At 33.9% G+C, this 19,562-nt stretch overlaps 4 protein-coding genes across 6 annotated transcripts in view; 1 reads left to right on the top strand and 3 right to left on the bottom strand.

The window, feature by feature from the left end:
* Positions 1-632: 632 nt before the first annotated feature.
* LOC107021548 (IAA-amino acid hydrolase ILR1-like 5) lies at positions 633-4,798 on the bottom strand. Its single transcript, XM_015222232.2, has 5 exons — positions 4,377-4,798; positions 3,728-3,853; positions 2,456-2,770; positions 1,760-1,888; positions 633-1,190 (listed from the first exon to the last, which is right to left on the bottom strand). Exons 1-5 carry the CDS (start codon positions 4,716-4,718, stop codon positions 810-812), a joined length of 1,293 nt encoding a protein of 430 aa, XP_015077718.1. The 5' UTR covers positions 4,719-4,798; the 3' UTR covers positions 633-809.
* A 1,727-nt stretch (positions 4,799-6,525) lies between these two features.
* LOC107021095 (NAC domain-containing protein 91) lies at positions 6,526-10,407 on the bottom strand. Its single transcript, XM_015221688.2, has 6 exons — positions 10,023-10,407; positions 8,864-9,144; positions 8,096-8,401; positions 7,623-7,988; positions 7,138-7,494; positions 6,526-7,059 (listed from the first exon to the last, which is right to left on the bottom strand). Exons 1-6 carry the CDS (start codon positions 10,216-10,218, stop codon positions 6,781-6,783), a joined length of 1,785 nt encoding a protein of 594 aa, XP_015077174.1. The 5' UTR covers positions 10,219-10,407; the 3' UTR covers positions 6,526-6,780.
* Positions 10,408-15,391: 4,984 nt separating this feature from the next.
* LOC107022721 (stomatin-like protein 2, mitochondrial) lies at positions 15,392-17,710 on the top strand. Of its 3 annotated transcripts, none has more exons than XM_027917677.1 (9): positions 15,392-15,685; positions 15,758-15,965; positions 16,093-16,242; positions 16,371-16,428; positions 16,507-16,599; positions 16,704-16,802; positions 16,883-16,974; positions 17,132-17,191; positions 17,273-17,709. In XM_027917677.1, the coding sequence occupies exons 1-9, from the start codon at positions 15,486-15,488 to the stop codon at positions 17,492-17,494; spliced, it is 1,182 nt and encodes a 393-aa protein (XP_027773478.1). In that variant the 5' UTR covers positions 15,392-15,485; the 3' UTR covers positions 17,495-17,709. The 3 variants fall into 3 exon arrangements, with proteins under 3 accessions (XP_027773478.1, XP_027773477.1, XP_015078801.1); XM_027917676.1 differs by having other exon boundaries at positions 15,396-15,685; positions 15,758-16,001; positions 17,273-17,707; XM_015223315.2 differs by lacking the exon at positions 15,392-15,685 and having other exon boundaries at positions 15,901-15,984; positions 17,273-17,710.
* Positions 17,711-18,822: 1,112 nt separating this feature from the next.
* LOC107021523 overlaps positions 18,823-19,562 on the bottom strand; it is a 2,553-nt gene continuing 1,813 nt past the window's right edge. The window contains exon 2 of the mRNA XM_015222202.2: positions 18,823-19,044. Within this exon, the coding sequence (XP_015077688.1) occupies positions 19,037-19,044 (8 nt within the window). The 3' untranslated portion in view covers positions 18,823-19,036. The remainder of the gene's footprint in view (positions 19,045-19,562) is intronic.

Below are 19,562 nucleotides of genomic sequence, written 5' to 3'. Positions count from 1 at the left end.
GAATAATCTTATAAAGTAGATCGAGAACCATGAGTTTTCAAGTTCAAATCTCTCAGGAGGTAAAATCACTAAGTGATAGTTGGACAGAGTTACATGGTATCTATCTGTGTTAGTAGAGGTAGTAGTAGGTATCTGATGAAATTGATCGAAGTGTATCTTCTAGGTATCTAATGAAATTGATCGAAGTGTATGCAAGTTGACCCGAATATTACTGTTATAAAAGAAGTTAGCAATACAACTTGGTAAGTTGAACAAAAATGGGTTGTATGAAACTTTGGGGATGCTAAAGTACTAATGATTTGAGTGTAAAGATCTTCATTCTTCAAAGTTGGTCTCACATGGGTTTCTTTCAATTTTACATTCCAAACCCCTGCCCCCTCTCCTAGGGGCAAAAATAAAAAAGAGAACATCAACAGAAAATCTTTAGTCAACGGAGTTCTGTCGAACCTAGTAACTTTATGCATCAAGAAACCCATAAAATATGAACAAATATCATATTCTGCCATAAAAAACAGTAACTTGCACTAGATTTTGCATATACAGTGTCAGACTACTGTCATTATTCATTTTGTAACTGCATGTAGTATGTTACATACTGAACTACTTGATGCCTTGTAGCATAAGGGAAATTATTAAAGAGCACAAGAGCAACTATGGCATAAAGAAAATTGAAATGGGCCACATGAACAGATGGTCATATCACCGCGTTAGATTTGCTTATTTATGTTGTTTATATACAATGTGCAGAATGAACGAGTAATTGGAACATTTATGCAACTCAAGAGACCATCAAACAATAATGTTATTATCTAAACTGCAGCGGAATGTTGGTAATCGTTCAGATACATCTCTGCTATGGCTGTGTGCATTGCTGCTCCAATTGGAAGGACATCCTCATCAAGAAAGAAGTGAGGGGAATGTGGGGCATGGGTAGAGCCCAACTTTTCATTTCTTATCCCTATTTGAAAGATAACCCCAGGAATCACTTGTTGATAGAAGGCAAAGTCCTCACCTGCCATGACCTTTTCAATATCCCCAACGTTCTCCGAACCAAGCATGAGTTTGCCAACCCTCTCTACATGTTGATGTAAGTTCTCATCATTTGTGCAAGCTGGATATGCTGGGAAATCCTCCTCTTTCATGTCAACGTACGCCTTACACCTATGCACAGCTGCCTGTCCTTCAATTACCTGCAGGCTCATATAAGTATGTATTTCAAATGTGCACCAAATTACTACGAGAAGTCTAGGTTCTGTTCTTATTAGAAAGAACTAGAAGCATTTTCGTCGATACTGGACATTGAAGACAATTAGAATCTACTGCAACAGTATATCAAGAAATGAAGGATTCAATAGTGATTTCCATATATGTTGTGTTTATGCTGGCCTTGAGCCGAGGGACTATCGAAAAAAGCCTCTCTGCCTACACAAGAAGGGGTGAGGTCTGTGTACATTCCACCCTCCCCGTACCCTACTTGTGGAAGGAAACTGCAGGAACGCCATTAGTTTGGTCATTCATTTAGCTGGAGAAAGGGTTTTGATACGTGTTCAAGAAGTCTTCCTTAATCTTGATAGTTCATTACATAGGTACATGTAAACCATCATTTTCCAATGGCCTAAGAAGGCCATCTGTTTAAGGCTATTAAACATGGACAAAAAAATCACTAAATTTGTAACACAAACTACACGTTAAGGAAACAGCCAGAAAATCTAGTTGGCAGATGTTGATAGTAAACAAGAGCCAAGGTGCAACAAAGTACCTCTTTCACCCTCTTTTGAAGTTGAAACAAGCCTTCAGTTGTTAGACTCCTCAGAGTTCCCCCAAATTCAACATATGATGGAATAACATTTGATGCAGATCCACCTCTGACATAAGTAACAGAAAGAACCTTCAGGCAGAAGTGAGTATTTCCATATCAGTAAGACTAACTATCAAACGAGGCTTGAGGTCTCAAAAATCATACAGCTTCCACCTCAAAACAAATGAGTTGTTAAAAACAAAAAATGTTCGTAAAGGGAATACATGTTCCTATATAATATTAAACATACTATTATGTACACCTCTTATGAGGTAAACATCTTCAAGGAAAATAAAAGACAAAGGATTGGACCAGTGTTATCACAAGTGCAATAAAGCTCTTAGGTCCATTGGGTCTTTAAGCACAAAAGCATGGGCTTTAACGAAAAAAGGCGCAAAACGGAAAAAGACCAATATATATATATAAACATTACTAACAAATATATGGACAAACAAACTGGAAAAAAAAATAGCGATTAAGTGAAATATCAATCTTTTAGTGTCGCCTCTTTAGGAGACCTTCTTTTGCACGGAGAAGTATATGTTAGAGCCTTAATGATGACACTGAAGCACAATTAAGTGAGGCGAAGCGCTAACATGTTTTTTTGCCTCGCTTTGAGAACACTCAATGGACAAAAAATGAGATTAAGGTGCGTACTTGACTATGAAGGGGATCTACTTCTCTTGAGATGAGCTGCTGCAATGCCACAATTGCAAATGATGCAGCAAGTATTGGATCCACAGCTTCATGGGGTTGTGCAGCATGCCCACCTTTTCCTTCTATTTTTGCTTCAAAGAAGCAAACGGCAGCTAAAAGGGGTCCAGGACTAGTGCCAATGCCCCCTGTAGGTCTTTTAAAATGAACATGCATACCAAATATAACTTCTGCATCACCTAGAGCTCCTTCCTTTATCATATGATTTGCACCAGCTCCTCCTTCCTCCGCAGGTTGGAAAACAAGTCTGACGGTTCCCTTTGTGGTTTACAAAAGAATTACAATAATATTGAGTATAGCAAAAAAGAGATATTGACTGATATTGTATGATGCCACACGAAAGGACCAAGCAGATTAGGTGAATTTGGACAGTGCTTTTGGAGTGTCATGTGACATATGTATCCTTATAAAGTTGAAAAGAAAAATCTAGTAGTATAATTCGGACAATTACACACTGACAAGTGATCAAAGAGTGTGGTTCAAATAGAATGTTCCTATGGATATATGCAAGATGAAGCATATGTAGTTATACATAAAGAGATCCAAGAAATGGTAAGTGGCTTTTGAAAATGATTATATCATCCTTTCTAGTGCACTACTAGTCCTCTAGGGAAGGCCGGAAGGATGACCCAAATTCAGATTTTGAGAATCAAAGAACAATATGGTCATATCCTAGTTAGTTAGCAACCTCGACAATTAAACAAGGTAACTTCCCTCTTCTGACCTATGAAGTTCAGACTGTTCCAAAGAAGACAAATTATGATATTAAGACAATAAAAGTGCACTTAACTTTTTTAACTAGTGCTCCACATGATCTCCCACAAGGGGATATGTCAGTTACGAACATTATTGTGCTCTTGGCCGTTTCTGGAAACAACTAGCTATTTTTGGAAGTCCTGATTCTGAATGCCAGGAGATGTCAGAAGATTCAAGGATATTTTTGAAAAGGAGAAAATCTCTAAGTTCCTTTTAGGCCTTGATAAGGTCTCTACGAGCTTGAAGGAAGAATTCAGGGAATCAAACTATCCCTCTAATTGTGAGGCCTTTAGAAGTTTGAAGAGAAGAAAAGTATGCAGAAACACATGATGTTAACTCAACCATTGTTCACCGCTTGAAATAGTTCAGTTCTCATATCACAAGCACAAGTTACATTCCAAATGAATCAGTACTAGTGAAGAGTAACGTTCCTTTGAACCAAACATCAAAAGAACTCACATTAAGTTTGTCCTTCCGTTCATTCAGCAGCTTAGCAGCACCAAGAAGCATCGTCGTATGAGCATCGTGTCCACATCCATGCATTTTGCCATTAATTTTGCTCTTATGTTCCCATTCAACAAGTTCCTACGGTTATATTCATTTGAGATTACTACCAGAGACATTTCACACTTAAATATACATAGTACTAATTATATCTTTATAACTCCCCCTATATAATCTTCATAAAGCATAGTCTGTCATAACTCCAAATAAAGCTGGAGGATTGTGACAAGCTGACAACCAGTGTAAAAACAACCTAAGTAATATTGAATCCTCTAGATTTGATACAGCCAACTCAGGGCGGAGGTAGAGGGGTGCAAGGACATTTAGAAATTATACTCACTCAGTTTCAATATATGTATCTTACTTTTCTTTTTAGTCTATTTCAAGACGAATCTGTTTCATTTCTGACAAATCTTCCATTCTAACTTTTCACGACATCTTCAAGATCACAAGTTTATATGACATTTTAGTAAATTCAATATATGTTCAAAAGTTCTGTTAACTTCTTGTCAATACAAGATCAGACAAACAAACTGAAACGGAGGGAATGCTATGTAAATAAGGAAAAATTGAATCTTTTTGCACATAAGTAATTGGGACAAACCTGCATAGGAAGGGCATCCATATCAGCTCGCAAAGCAACAACAGGGGGAGAACCATTGCCAATTTGAGCAACAATACCAGTTTTAGCAAAAGGGTATTCATAATAAACCCCAAGCTTATCAAGTTCACTGCGAATCAGAGCACTTGTATTATATTCTTCGAATCTGAGTTCTGGGTATTCATGAATTTTCCTTCTTATGGATACTAACCAATCTTTATCTTTACTTGCTGAACTCAGTATCTGCTTAACAAATTCTTGATCAAAGTAGCTGCTTTGAACTGAATACAGTACGCTGAAGCAGAAAAGCAATAAGAGTACTAAAATTGGAGAAAATGTGAACATTTTGCCAGTTGATTTTGCGGACGTTGATGTTCATCTAATCGTTGTTTACAACGACTGACGACTTTTATTGGAAATTCTAACATTTCAAAAACGTGATCTATTTTACTTATCATATTTTTATTTCGTATTTTATACGAAACTAAACTCCAAGAAAATAAAAAAGAAGAATGAGGTAACGTACCAAGTACAAATATTAACCAATTTTTTTTTTTTTTACTAAGGGTGTGTTTTAGTACAAATTTTAACATGTTTGGGTGAATAAAATATTTTCTGTATCAACTTATTTTTTTCAAATATTGGAAAATTTGACTTTCCTTCGAAATTTAAGAAAAACATTTTTTTAAAAATCCGTTTAGGATCAAATTACAATTTTACTATTTTTTTAATTTAAAAAATTAATTTATTTTGTCTTTGCACTCAAACCAATCCCCTACATCAGTCCCCCTACCAGCCACCCACCCCCTTAAAAAAAATTATGTCAGGTTTTAAAAAATATATTTTATATTTTTATTTTTTTACCCTTACCTTCAGTCCTTCACGTCAGCTCCCACCCACCCATTCACCCACCTCGAAAAAAAATTAAGTTTATTTTAAAAAAAATATTCAACTTTAAAATTTTCATTTTTTCTCTTCTACGCTCCAACCCCTTCCCAGTCTCCCCACACACACCCAAAAAAAATTTAAGTTTGTTTTTTAAAAAATATTTTCAACTTTAAAATTTCATCTCCGTTTTTAAAAAGTATTTTCAATTTCAATAATTTTTCTACTCTAGTAAAAATAAAAATATTTCTCAAAAACGTTTTTCATTCATAAATCAAACACAAAATCTTTTTCGAAAATATTTTCTCCTCACCAACCAAACATGAGAAAATAAGTCAAAAATCTACTATTTTCTAGTTAAACATTTTTTAGAAAAATATTTTCCTTTAATACCAAACACACCCTGAATCATTTTTATTTTTCAGTCTCAATCTAATAGTACCACGAGTACTATCTTTCACCAAAATAATTTGTTTCCACATATATTAAATAAGGATAAAAATGAAAATTAATAATTGCTCTATAGATTATTTATTTTTTTTAAATGACAATAATTTCAAATCATTTTTTAAAAAAAACACGATAATTAAAATGGACGACATTATAAGCTACTCTTTATATAATAAATAAAAAATTACATGAGAACTGGATATTCATTCAATGGATCATTTATCATATTTGTATCTAACTAATAATGTATCACTTGAGATATGTAACTCATGGATGATTTGTACAATCATTAAATGGCATAATACATTAATGTGTCTTTTAACTTAGCTTCAAATTATATTTATGCCCTTCAACTTTTGATATGCACAAATAGATACTTAAACTTGTATAAATTTTAACAAATATACACACATGTCCCACATATTATCCTACATGTTATTTTTTGTCCTACGTGATGTCCTACATGTACTGTTTCATGTAGGACTCGTGTGTATTTATTTAAAAGTTGGATAGTTAAAGTGTTTGTTTGTGCATTATGAAAGTTGAAGGTTAAAGTTAAAATTTGAAACCAAATTTTGGATCCAATATATGTATTATTCCTCGTATAAATGGGTACTCTTCACCTTTCACAAATACACACTTGAATGACAAAAACTCTACAACTATTGTCTATATTTCATGTTTCACATTGTTTTATTGTTTATCAATTTACAACAGGAAGTATATTATATCAGAATATCTGTAAAACAAATATTCAGGCTAAAACATTTGTAATAACCAAAGTAAATATAATGAGAGGGGAAATCAATGTAACTACTTTCTAGCAAATGAAGACCAAGCAGATGTCCATATATATTGAGTGAAGTCAAAATGCCAAATGAAAATTTTTGGGAAAAAGTCTAAAGTAACTAGATCTCCTTACACAATATAGTGCTAGTAATGTACAAAACAAGCTAATTATAATATAAAGTATACACTAGTAGTAACTTCTAAGTTTTCTCAACTTTAGCTCCTTTGCAGTATTTGAAAAGGAGATAAAATCAACAAAACATGTTAAGCCAGTTACAAGAAGCTACAATTTGGATGCAGACTGTCTCAGCTTAAAGCATCCACAAACACCTAAGAAGACTATGAGTAAACTTGCAACAGCGAACACCTTGGATATGTAGAAACTGAATGAAAACGAAGACAATGCTGCTCTCTTTAAACCATTTCTATCTTTCACATTTGCACTCAAGTCTTCAGCCATTTGACGATCCCCTTCAAATTCTTTGCACATGGTATCTTGTGTCACATCACTGGAGATAGCAGCACTCAAAGAAGAACTATCTTCATTGGAGAACTTTTCACTCTGCACATGCCAATTATTAAATATATGTCAATGTGTCACCTTTTAGCCCTTCTTCTCATGAGGATTAGGGAGACTTACCTCAGATACAGCTGACAGTCCTTCATGATTTGCTCCACCCTGATCAGAATCAGTTGGCATGCGACGCTCTACTCTTCCGGCTTGAAGTTTCACTTGGTAACGTATTCTTCTAACAGTAGTTCCTTGCATTCCAGATCCCAGCTGGCTGTTGTCAGGTTGATTCTGCGTCCGCCGAGTCCTTAGTGTTATTCCAAAAGCAGAATCAGTGCCTACATTCCCCATTGAGTGATCATTGCGAACATAAGGTGTTGCAAACACATCGTCCACTGTGGTTGCAACAGAATTAACCTCTCTCATTAATGCAGTCTCTCCACAATTTCCCAACAGCAGCTCAGGTTCAAATATATCTCTCCTAACCTAGGACAAAAAGAGCAGCAGCAGAAGATCAGTTCTCTAAAAAACAGTTAATAAGTTTCAAGTAACTGACGTCTTGAGACAACTCACAAATGCAAGAAACTGAAAGACACCTATAGAGTTCCACTTACTGGCTCTTGTGTGACTTGTGACTTCAACACACTACACGTTCCAGAGTCCGTAACTGGTGCCGTTGTTATAGTGTTAATACTGTTTGAGGCAAACCACATTGACCTCAATTCCTTTTCAGAATCTTCATATGAAAACTCATCAGAGCTGACAAGAATTGAATTTAGAAACTCATTCGTATTGAGATCATTTATTCCATTCTGACACTGGACATCCTTTTGATCACAGTTTATCTCATTGCTCATGGTACCATGTGAGATAGAAGATCCAAACTCCACCTGCGACTGTGAATGCAACGGAGACCAATCAATAGGCTCTGGTGAAGGGTCGCGAAAGAGTCCCAACAATTCCTCTATCTGGAGATCTGGCTAAAATATGAAGCAAAGAAATAAGTACAATATTAGTTCAACCAATTGTCTGCAATGAAAAACTCAATATTTAAGAAAAAGGCAGAAATGGGAATTGCTCTACTTACTTGTCCTGATGTTATGTCCACCATCAAATCTTCACCATCACCAGCAGTGCAACTATTGCCACAACTATCAATAGATAATCTTGTGTCATGAGTTTTGCATCCAGAGGTTTTTGGTGGGTTACTTTTATTACTCTCACTTTCCATGATTGGAGATAGAGCCAGTGCTGATAATCCATCATCGGTTGGTGATATTCCAACAGCAGGAGAAGAAACAAGATGTTCAACTTCATCAAAATGTGAACTTTCGACATTTTCATCTTGCTTCAATTCATTCTTCTTAAAGAGACGACAAAGCACAAAGGCTCCCTGCACCAGGAAAATGATTACTAATAATCTACTATGGCCCAATTTGCCACATCACAAAATAGGAATGGAACAGTAAGCTCCAATGATTAAACTAATATCCACGGTTGTTGATTCGGACATCTCACAACATGTTGGACCCGCCAAAAAATAAGCTTTACATGGCTACACCATAAAATGTTGCACCCAACCCCTTGTTGTCCTAACAGAATATAAGTGGACTAACTACAATTAAACTGGCCAGTCATATGCCACTCCATTTAAGTAAACACTACTGATATAATGTCGCCTCAAGACATGATTTTTCTGAGATAAGAAACAGCCAAATATACCTTCAAGTAGATTAGATTAACTCATAATTTCACATATGGAACAAACAATCTTTTTCTAACTAAAACCATCCCAAAACTAAGATACATTAAAAGAAGTTCAAATTGAAGAGAGAAGAAAGATTTCAGTCCCTACCTGTCCAGGGCGTGAACCATCCAATGACTTGTCAGTTGCACGATATTCATGGATCACCCAATTGGTCCTCTTCCCTTCAGGAGCTCGCCCATTGTAGTACACCAAAGTCTTCTTCATCCCAATCTTTGCCCCCTTTCTAGTAGCTATGTTTCTATCTTTACCAGTAGCTTTCCAGTATCCTCGTTCTGTTGCTCGGTTCAATCGCTGCCCATTTTGGTACTTCCTGTCTATCGGGCAGAAGTAGAACCACTCGTTGTCATTTGACTCTACAACAGACAAATCTGCAATCATTTGAAACAATTCATACCATTACATTCTTTTCAAATATGAACTTCAAAGTCAAAAATACAAAGGGTCTTTGTTGGTGTTGGAGCTTCTGAGCTAGGACAAAGGAGAAAAAAGTGTCAGTCCAGTGAAACCTGCACCCTGAACTTCTTAAGACAAAAATAATATGGAGATAAACATTAACGAGTATACCATATGGAAGCACATTGCTACAAAAATAATAATCAGTGGACAAAAAACCAAGACTATCTAGCTTCATCCATTCATTTCAAAACTTCCTACTAAAAGTAGGTCAAAAGCACCCAAAAGCAAAGCTAATCACATTTTATTTCAACTGTGAGGATCATCAACAGAATTGTCTCCCTTCCCCTACCCCACCCCACCCATATTCCTGAAATAGCAAAGAAAAAAAGATCCTATCGAGTGCTCATAATATGGAGTAAAAGGATTAGCTACTCGGTCTGCGAAATAGTCACTGGAGCTTATGGAACTAATTATTCACAAAGCAATCAACTCTCCCAACCCAAAGAAAACGATTACACTTACCGTGCAAAATCAAAAGTAAGGCACAAATGATCAAGAGCCTGAAAACTGTTAATCATGTTTTACAATCACAAAGGTCCACAAAAATTTTCTTGAAAAGATGAATTAGGAATAAAATTTCTCTAACTGCTCCTTTACCCTTCTAGTTGTTTTTCTTTTCAAGGGGTTGTGTATCTATCAACAAAAATCATAACTCAAACCACTTCGCTAATTGTTCACTGATTACTGCTGCCCAAAAATTCCATTTTGACATGCAATCGCTGACCAATAATACAGCAGCACAGATAAAAGGAAAAAGGAATTTAAAAAAGAAAATGTGGATGTAACTAACCAGGCAAATCCCAGGGCTCGAATTTGCAGATATCAATTTCACGAATAACACCCACTTGATCATGACAACCATTGATCTTCAAGCACAAATAATGATTGATAAGCTCCTCATCCGTAGGACGAAAACGATATCCAATGGGTAAAGTATTCAACGGTGGAACTTCCACCACCTGATTGCCCACCGGAGTTACAGTCATTACCAAGATCCAAACTTTTTAACACAGAAAACGAAGAAACTTTGATGGAATTTTTTCTCAAAAGTAGATTATGTAAGGTGAATCGAGAAATTCAAAGTAGAAAAATGAATAAAGGGGGCGATGCGTAAAACCCTTTTATTGAATGAGATGAGAAATGGAGGAATTTCCCATGGATGATACTACAGAACATGAAACATCGCAGAAAGTGACATAACTGATGTAGACTTGATTTACCCAAAATCAAACCGCGTAATGAATACCGCGTAGAATCAGATTGTTACAGTCACTGTGGCAACGATGCAAGTCATCAGTATTCAGTCACGGCGCCAGTAGCAGACCTACACGTCGGATCAAAAATGTTTTCCTCCTAAATTAATTGCCACCATTTCAATTTTTATTATTATTATTTTTTTTACCATTTTAAATTTCACTTTCTTAAAAAAAATAAAATATTGCAACCTTGAATATGTCATAAATTATTAGTTTTTTTGTCTAAAATATTGATAGTCTTGAAAAACACTCCGTTATTTAACTAATTAAACATAGATACAATCCATTCATCATTTACTAAATGACATAGTATCAAACAGTAAGTAGTGTCAAACTCTTATAAATTCAAAAAGAATTGTTGAAAAATACCTCTATATGTATTTTACTCAATAGTTATAAAATTAAATATATTTAAATTTAATTAGTTAAGTAAAAAAATATATAATATTCTTGATCAATTAAAACTATCTAAAAATACTCTTAACCAACTGAAGTTAATTTAATATACCTCTATTAAATCTAAGTTGAAATTTCTAAGGTAGAAAAATATAAGTGAGAAAGTCATATTTAACAGTAAAAATCATTATCGACCAATAGATAATGAAATAAAATATAAAATAAATTGTAAAGTTTCTAGAATCTACTTGGACCGGACCATTCCACAATCAATCCTATTCCTCTAACTTATATTAAAGGATATTCTACAAGTCACAATTTTGAAAGAGTCTTTTATAAATTTATTTTTTTATAAAAAATATTTATTATTTATTTATAAGAAATATTTTTATTTATAAGAAAATTTTTATTTTACATGTAAAAGATTTACAAAAAGTTCTTTTTAATTGAATTTGAAAATGATTATAAGAGATTATTTTTGTGAATTTCGGCTCATCCATATGTTTATGTCATTAATAGGATGAGACATGTTTATTTATCTATTTATATTTACATTATAATAATTATAAGTCTGTAATATGCTCCCTTGTGTATGAGTTTAATTATTTTTGGGTCAAACACATAGATATTCTTCCAATTAATTTTTTTTTATAATCATTCACAAACAAAGAAATAAAATTGTGTGGTTAGTCAAATATCACAAAGACAAAAATTGAATTAATCAATAAATAAAAAAGTAAACAAAAAAAAAAAAGAAGATATTAACTCATGTTTACCTGAATTTAAAGTGGTACATTGCTCGTATACCTACTCCCATAAGTGAGACCTCTGTTCTCGGTGAATCATTAATTTGTCTATCGATATATTTGCTTCGTTTCAAAATAAATGGTGTTTTTAATATAGATATACTTTTTAAATTAATTAGTGGTTCTTGATTATGTAAACACGAATCATCTTTAAGAGAATAAGATTAATTTCTTTTTAAAAATTTAAAATATCACTTACTTTAAAACGCGTGAGTACATTTGTACAAGATTAATTTCAATTTTGCCTCTTGAGTAGTTTTGAGACAATTGAGTCTTGGACCAAACACAATAAGTAACAAAAATGTCATTTTCAATCTTTTTTCCTTCTAAGCTAATTAACAAGTGGTATGTGGGAAGAAAGTATAAACAGACAAAAAGTACTTAGACTCCAATTTTTAGTGTATTGTTTGTTGTATTTTAATATCATGAAAAGGATTGGAAGAACCTTACGCCTTAAGCTATGCAAAGGTCTTGGTCAAGGCCCAAGGGAAATTGCACGTTGTTAAAATGAATTTTGAGTTCGATGATAAATTCAGAATATTAAAATTTTAATTTTAGTATGTTTTATTATAATTTAAAAGTAAGATGATTGAACTTTTTATTCTCAATATCTTTTTACTTTTACGAGTGTAGTTAATCTTTTGAAAAGTAACAATTGATTGATTATCCACGCAAAGTTGACTAGAGAGCTCCAACGTATTATATATCAAAAGACGTGATGTAATCTAAAAATTCCTTTTGACTACCGCTTCAAAAGATTCTCTGTCGAATTCTTTTATATAGTTTTACTACAATACATAAAGTAGGAGCGGACTTTATCAGTATTGAAAATATTTGATACATTACATCATGTCTATAAAAAAAGTATTTCAATATGGTTTTCAATTGAAGTACTTTGTAGTATTGTAAATCGATAATCCTAATTTAATTCGTATTTGACTTACATATAATCATATGATAGAAAGTCATAAATATCTCAACTATATCATATTAATTGCACCTTAAACATGTAGAGACATTCAAAAGAACGTACAAAATGTTTCTCATCGTTTAGATCAATTTCACACACTAAAATGATGAATCAAAATATAGTAGTCGATGTTTTAATATCTAAACAATTTATTTTATACTGATACTAATGTATACATTTGTGAGCATAATACAATATATTTAAATTGTATTGTAATTACATACTTTTGTCACTAAATTAAGTAATTTTTCTATAACACCATATCAAAATTAGGTTTACTTGGATAAATTACCTAGAAGAGTAAAGTCCGCAAAATGTTAAAAGAGTTGAAATCGCAAAAAAATTAAGCAAATTTTTTATAAGTGCAACAATAATTGTGTATCAAATTATATGTACATGGCATTCCTGACCAATTCTATGCTAATAATATTTTTGTAATGCACACTTCCCAAACTATTCTCATTAAAATAAAAAAGCTTTTAGTTTTTCTTCTTTTATTAATTTGGAGAGGGGAACTAGTTGGATTTGAGACGGGTGAGGTTTGAAATAACTTGCGTGCATAATGATAAATTATTTTATTGGATTCAGTTTAAATTTTTGAACGTTACGACAGTCATTATATACGAATAACTATGCCTATCAAGGCTCGGATAAGTTTTTTTACTGGGATTGAGCTCTGTACATCTTTATACAATCAAAATTTTTGAATCTACTCCAACTAATTCAGTTCTTTACGGTATCCATTCAAAGACAAAACAGGACCAAGTCCCACCATAGTTTCAATAATTCACATGTTTCAGGTTTTTGTTTAATTTTTTAGGCTCCCACCATGCTTGTATAACATGTCCTTTTGCTATATTCATTCAATTTGTTTTCCTGTCTTGAACAACATTGACGGATCCAAAATTTTCACTAAACGAGTTCGAAAAAATAAAAGCATAGTGTATGAAGTGCACTTGAAATCTCAGGTTGAATTTTGAATTCTCTAATACACTTAGCCAAACTCTATTTTTCTCATTTGTGTTGAGAGATTCAAAATTAATCTATGTACGTAAATTTTTTAAAAAAATTATCTTATATTTATATATAGGGTTCATGAATGGGTTCGAATAAACATCCTCACAACACCTAGATCCTGAATAACCTATGGTCCACAATGGTAGAGAACATGACAAAACCCACAAATACCCCTCACATGCATCATCTTATCCCTCAATAAATTTTTATCTCTCAAAAATTTAATTTCCATATCCACACTACATTCAAAGCACCTCCCCAATGTGTGCTTGTTTGCACCAATACATCTCTCACATTTATTTATAGCTCCATCTTATATACTGACCTTTTCAATGAACACACACACACATATATACAACAACAAAACCAAAATTGTTAGAAAATGGTGAATTACAAGGGGGGGAAATTGTTGAAGCACCAAAGGAACAGAGTTAGCTTTTCAGCTAAATTGCCTGAAGATGTTCGCGGAGCGTTCGCGGATAGTACATGTGTTGTGAAGTACTCAATGGATCCATTGACAGATATAAAAGAATCTATCAAAGAGATGGTGAAAAATGTTGGCATTAAAGATTGGAAAGAGATGGAGGAATTGGTGTACTGTTACATTGTTCTTAACTCTGAAGAGGTGCATTGTTTTATAAAAGAGGCTTTTCTTAGTTTATGCTCTTAGCTTCCTTCTTATATAGATTTTATTATATGCTATTCATTTTTATGTTGTTTATTTTATAGACAATGTAAACGAATGTTTACACGATTAATGCAATTTAAAGCCTTGTGATTTATGATATTTTGTTCATTAAGTTGACTTATTTTCAGTACGCGTTCAAATTCAACTAAACACCCCTTAATTATTACTCTAACGTCTTGTGTTTTTATGTTTTTTTATAAAAAGTTGAATAGTAACGTAGTGGAGAAAAGAAGACAAAAGTATAATTATACGTAACATACCATAAGCGTAAGCTACGAGCTTTGGGAATGGTTGCAAAATGATGCCTTAAACACACCCATTCAAGTTCAAGGAATCACTCCAACAATAATTAGAGATTTTGAGTTTATGTTTTAGAATATTTTTAAAAAAATATATAGTAAGTAGTTTTTTTTAATATGATAACATTTGTTGAAACCTATGGAATTTTTTGTATTCAAATTTGGATTGAATGATTTATTAATTTTTGACCAATATAAATTTATAACAACGCCTACTATACCCAATTTAAAATAAAGAACCCAGATTGTTGAATGCCTTGAATCGGACCCGTTACAAACAGAAAGGACGGGGGTCTCGCTGCCCGGTCAGCGAGTCGGGGGGTCCAGGGGGGCGACGCGCCCCCTGGTCCGGGGGGGCGGAGACGCCCCCGGCCCGACGGTATACAATGTTGTTGTATTGGGCCCTTAATTATCTGTTAATTCTGTATGTTGGGCCCAAGCCTGTTAGGGCGTAGCTTAGCACTATATATAGACGCTATGGCAAACACTATTCTGTAATTCTGTTCTTGCCTCTCCATAATAAAACTGCTCTCCCTCTTCCCCGTGGACGTAGCCAATTTATTGGTGAACCACGTAAATCTGTTGTCTTGTTTTTCGCGTTTATATTTTCTCGTATTATCTCAAATTCCGCATAACACAGATATTCCTTTAATTTATTTTTTTCCGAAAATTTATGTTCCCGCTATTCCGAAAATACCACTATCTTGAAGAACAAGACAACAGTATAACATAACTTGAGGAAGAAACTTCATTTTCTTGCTATTTGCTTTTACTCCCATTATCCAAAATTTTACAAATCCATTTTTCAATCGAATTTCAATATGAATATCGGAAGATCAAGCTCTATTAACAAGCTTTGGCTGCTACATCATCACATTCATTCACGAACAATATCCACAACAACTTTTTCTCTAGTTACGAAGCAAACCTCCAATCAGCTGCCGTCACGTCACCTATCTCCTTCCTTTACTTCCACTACCGTCCGCCGTTTTTTCTTCCGTTCTCGAGATCCATATGCCAAGTACATAATTGTTTGTTTTTTTTTTCAAAATTTCGTAATGTGTGGTTTTTGATTTTTTGTGTTGTGATGAAGGTATCACGTTCGGGTGCCGATGAATTTGGGAATTCGTATAGTGCCTGAGAGAAAGGCGTATGTAGTTGAAAGATTTGGGAAATATGTGAAAACATTGACTCCGGGAATTCACTTTTTGATCCCTTTTGTTGATCGAATTGCGTATGCGCATTCTCTCAAGGAAGAGACTGTTCCGATACCTAACCAGACTGCAATTACTAGAGACAATGTTAGCATTTCGATCGATGGTGTTCTTTATATCAAGGTTTAATCTCTATTAGTACTTCTTATACTTTGCGCGAATTTCTCTTGAAATTTTTAAAAATGCTGGAGATTGTGTTTTTCGTAAATTGTAGACTGTGGATCCAAAATTGGCGTCATATGGAGTTGAGAATCCATTGTATGCGGTAATTCAACTAGCACAGACAACTATGCGTAGTGAGCTTGGTAGGATCTCACTTGATAAAACCTTTGAGGAAAGGGACACTTTGAATGACAAAATTGTGGTAAGTTTTTTAATAGAATTTTATGATCAGAAAATAATAGGGGTTGGCCTTTTGCACTTTCACTGTGAAGTGTGTAATTATGATTATAACTACATGTTAATTGTTTTAGCTCTGCATTTTCCCTGCAGCTGGCCATTAATGATGCTGCAAAAGACTGGGGACTGAAATGTCTTCGTTATGAAATAAGTATGTGGCATGTTCTACTGATTCCTTACAAAAGCAATTATGGTTGTTCATTGATGAATATGTATGTTTCCTCCTCAGGGGATATAACTCCTCCTCGTGGGGTTAGATCAGCTATGGAGATGCAAGCTGAAGCGGAACGTAAAAAAAGAGCTCAAATTCTTGAGTCAGAAGGTACCAGTTCCTCACCCTGATTTGAGCAATGTGAAGTAATTCATTGTGTCATATGTATGACACTTTACTGTATTAAACTTGATGTGTATTGTCACCTAAAATAGGGGAGAGACAGGCAAATATAAACATTGCCGATGGAAGGAAGAGTTCAGTGATCCTTGACTCAGAAGCTGCAAAGATGGACCAGGTCAACAGAGCACAAGGTTGGTAAAAGATGTTGCCAAGTGTGTTATCTCAAACTTGTTTTATAGATTTCCTCACCCAATACTTTCTGGTGAATCAGGTGAAGCTGAAGCCATTCTCTCTAAAGCACAAGCTACGGCAAAAGGAATTGCGTTGGTGTCACAAACCCTTAAAGAGCATGGAGGTGCAGAGGTGAGATCCCTTAGTTCATGCCCGCGTCTTTTTACCATGACACTGTAATGAGATTTTGGAGAAAGATGTGCTTGATTAATTCAACAACGAATACATTTGATTGTGTCAATGCCAATATGCATTCTCACTCACGGCTCTTTCATTACTGGGTATGTAGGCAGCAAGCTTGAGGATTGCAGAGCAGTATATCCAAGCCTTCAGTAGCATTGCAAAGGAGGTGAAGCATAATAAATACGTTCCAATTAGTCCATAATCATGCATTATTGATTTGCTAATCATTTTATTTTATGTGTTTTAGGGCACAACATTGTTACTTCCTACAAATGTTTCTGATCCTGCCAGCATGGTTGCTCAAGCTCTTCACATATACAAAAACTTAACGAGCAAGAATGTTGGCATTGAGCAAACTAAGTTGAAAGTGAGTGATTCATTTGAAGTAATCAACAATGACAGCTTTATTACTGATAAATTGACTAATGAAGATGACGAGACTGATGGAGATGACAAGAAGGATCACTAAGCGCTTTGTCTGACTCGTCTATAGAGTAGCTTCACTTTTTAATTAGCCATTATGGATTATCTAGGTTTATATTCATTTACAGTCTAAGTAGATCTGGTCAATGATAGGATTCCTATTCTTTATTACGGAAAAGGGTCTAAAATACCCTTGAAGTATTGAAAATGGTACAAAATTACCCTTCATCCACCTATTGGCTCCAAAATGCCCTTTTCATCCACCTATTGGCTCCAAAATATCCTTGTCATCCACCTTTGAGTTCAAAATTGACCACTTATTTAATGATTTTAAATTTAAACTATTTAAATATTTTTAAAATACTTGATGTTCAACTATTGGTTATAATTTAATTTATTTGTATTATTTATAAACCAACCACTACCCACCCATTACTAACTAAACCCCACCCAATTAATAATCCAACTATAATATCAAAATCGTCATAAACACTACTAAAACACGATGAAATTATAGATTAATGAAAATGACATCCAAAATTATTCGAGTACGAATCGAAGCCCCAATTAAATTTATGTTGAGCCGCTTATTTAGGAGGACACTTTCAATTTGATTCTCTTTCAAGATTGAATTAGAAATTTATGATTAAAGGTAAAGAAGTAATATATCCCGAATTAATTCATGCACTTTTTTACAATATAATTTTATAAATATTTATGATTTGTTTTGAAACTTTTAATATATTATTTTGGAAAAAAGTTACCTATGAAGTAATATCACATAATTGGGACGTAAGAATAATTAAGATGAACATAGTTAGACTTTTATGTTTATCGGTAATTGTTATTTAGACACTTGAATGTATGATAATTAACTTCTGTAGATATTTTTGTCTCAAATTTTTTAAAACACTCAATTGGCAGTAGATTTTCTATTGTTGCATTAATAATGTGAGTGATTTATTAATTTGGAGGGTTTAATTAGTAATGGATGGGTAGTGGATTTATTTATAAATTATACTTATAAGTTAAATTATAACAAATAGTTGAGCGCCACATATTTAAAAAAATATTTAAATAGTTTAAATATAAAACCGTTGTGGGAAGGGTATTTTGGAGCCAATAGGTGGATGGAGGGTAATTTTGTACCATTTCCAATACTTTGAGGGTATTTTAGACCCTTTCCGTCTTTATTATGGACTTGCTTCCACCATTTGTTCGGACTATTGTGTTACTAAGAATGGATACAAAATTACATGATTTTGAGAACATAACGAGTAACTTCATGCAAGCTCCATAAGCTTTTGACATCTGATTTCAGCATTTTATACTTCAGTAAGCAAAATATCACAAGACGAAATGTAAGAAGCAAAGTAGCAAACCAATCTTCTCAATTTAAGCTTATGAAAACGAATTAATCATTCAAGTGTATCTCCTCTCGTTATTAAGTAGAAAATACTTGCACCATTTCAATAAGTTGGTAGACGTAAGAGTATGTCTTAATAGTTCAAGAACAAAACAAATAAACTCCACCATCCCAAGCCCACCCTGAAAAGCACAAAGGAGATGATCACCAGACTCCTGACTCCTATCCTCCTGCAAAATAATTGAGTTTGAAAATCTTGAACCCGCATAACATGTTATGTTATTTTTATACAGCGGCGCACAAACCCGCTCCAACCCGCCCCACATAATTTCTTAAAAAACTAAAATACTGAATGCGGTACGTTTTTAACTTAAAATTTCTAATTTATTATTAATTGTGTAATATTATTATTTAACTGCTGAAATTAATAACAATACTCTTTTAAACAGGTCTGTAACATTTTTTTTGATAGTTTTGAATTGATTACTAACTTCTTCTTTTTCTAGTTTTTGGCTGTTCCAAGCAGTTTTTTTTCATAATACTCTTTTATTCACCATATAGCCAGTGCACAAAACGTGCAAAACTGGTATGAAATGTGAGAATCTACGAATTTAAAAGATCCTTTTTTTCAAACCCGCCCTGCCCAGCATGAATTTTGAAAAAAATCTATTTAAACCCGCCCCACACCCGCAAAAGCTTTAACCCACCCCGCCCCACAAACACCATAACCTGCTCTGCTCCACTCCCC

This window comes from Solanum pennellii, chromosome 6 (assembly GCF_001406875.1).
Source record: "Solanum pennellii chromosome 6, SPENNV200".
Taxonomy (NCBI): Eukaryota; Viridiplantae; Streptophyta; class Magnoliopsida; order Solanales; family Solanaceae; genus Solanum; species Solanum pennellii.
Note: the sequence above shows the minus strand (reverse complement) of the source record. Positions and strands in the feature narration are given on the sequence as shown.

Coding starts and splice junctions, on each gene's coding strand:
- LOC107021095 (XM_015221688.2), bottom strand. CDS start 10,218: ATGACTGTAACTCCGGTGGGCAATCAGGTGGTGGAAGTTCCACCGTTG. Junction 9,145..10,022: donor CGAGCCCTGGGATTTGCCTG/GTTAGTTACATC, acceptor AAATGATTGCAG/ATTTGTCTGTTGTAGAGTCA. Junction 7,495..7,622: donor CACAAGTCACACAAGAGCCA/GTAAGTGGAACT, acceptor TTTTTGTCCTAG/GTTAGGAGAGATATATTTGA.
- LOC107021548 (XM_015222232.2), bottom strand. CDS start 4,718: ATGTTCACATTTTCTCCAATTTTAGTACTCTTATTGCTTTTCTGCTTC. Junction 2,771..3,727: donor AACGGAAGGACAAACTTAAT/GTGAGTTCTTTT, acceptor TAAACCACAAAG/GGAACCGTCAGACTTGTTTT. Junction 1,889..2,455: donor TAGATCCCCTTCATAGTCAA/GTACGCACCTTA, acceptor TTCTGCCTGAAG/GTTCTTTCTGTTACTTATGT.
- LOC107022721 (XM_027917676.1), top strand. CDS start 15,486: ATGAATATCGGAAGATCAAGCTCTATTAACAAGCTTTGGCTGCTACAT. Junction 16,803..16,882: donor CCAGGTCAACAGAGCACAAG/GTTGGTAAAAGA, acceptor CTGGTGAATCAG/GTGAAGCTGAAGCCATTCTC. Junction 17,192..17,272: donor TCAGTAGCATTGCAAAGGAG/GTGAAGCATAAT, acceptor TATGTGTTTTAG/GGCACAACATTGTTACTTCC.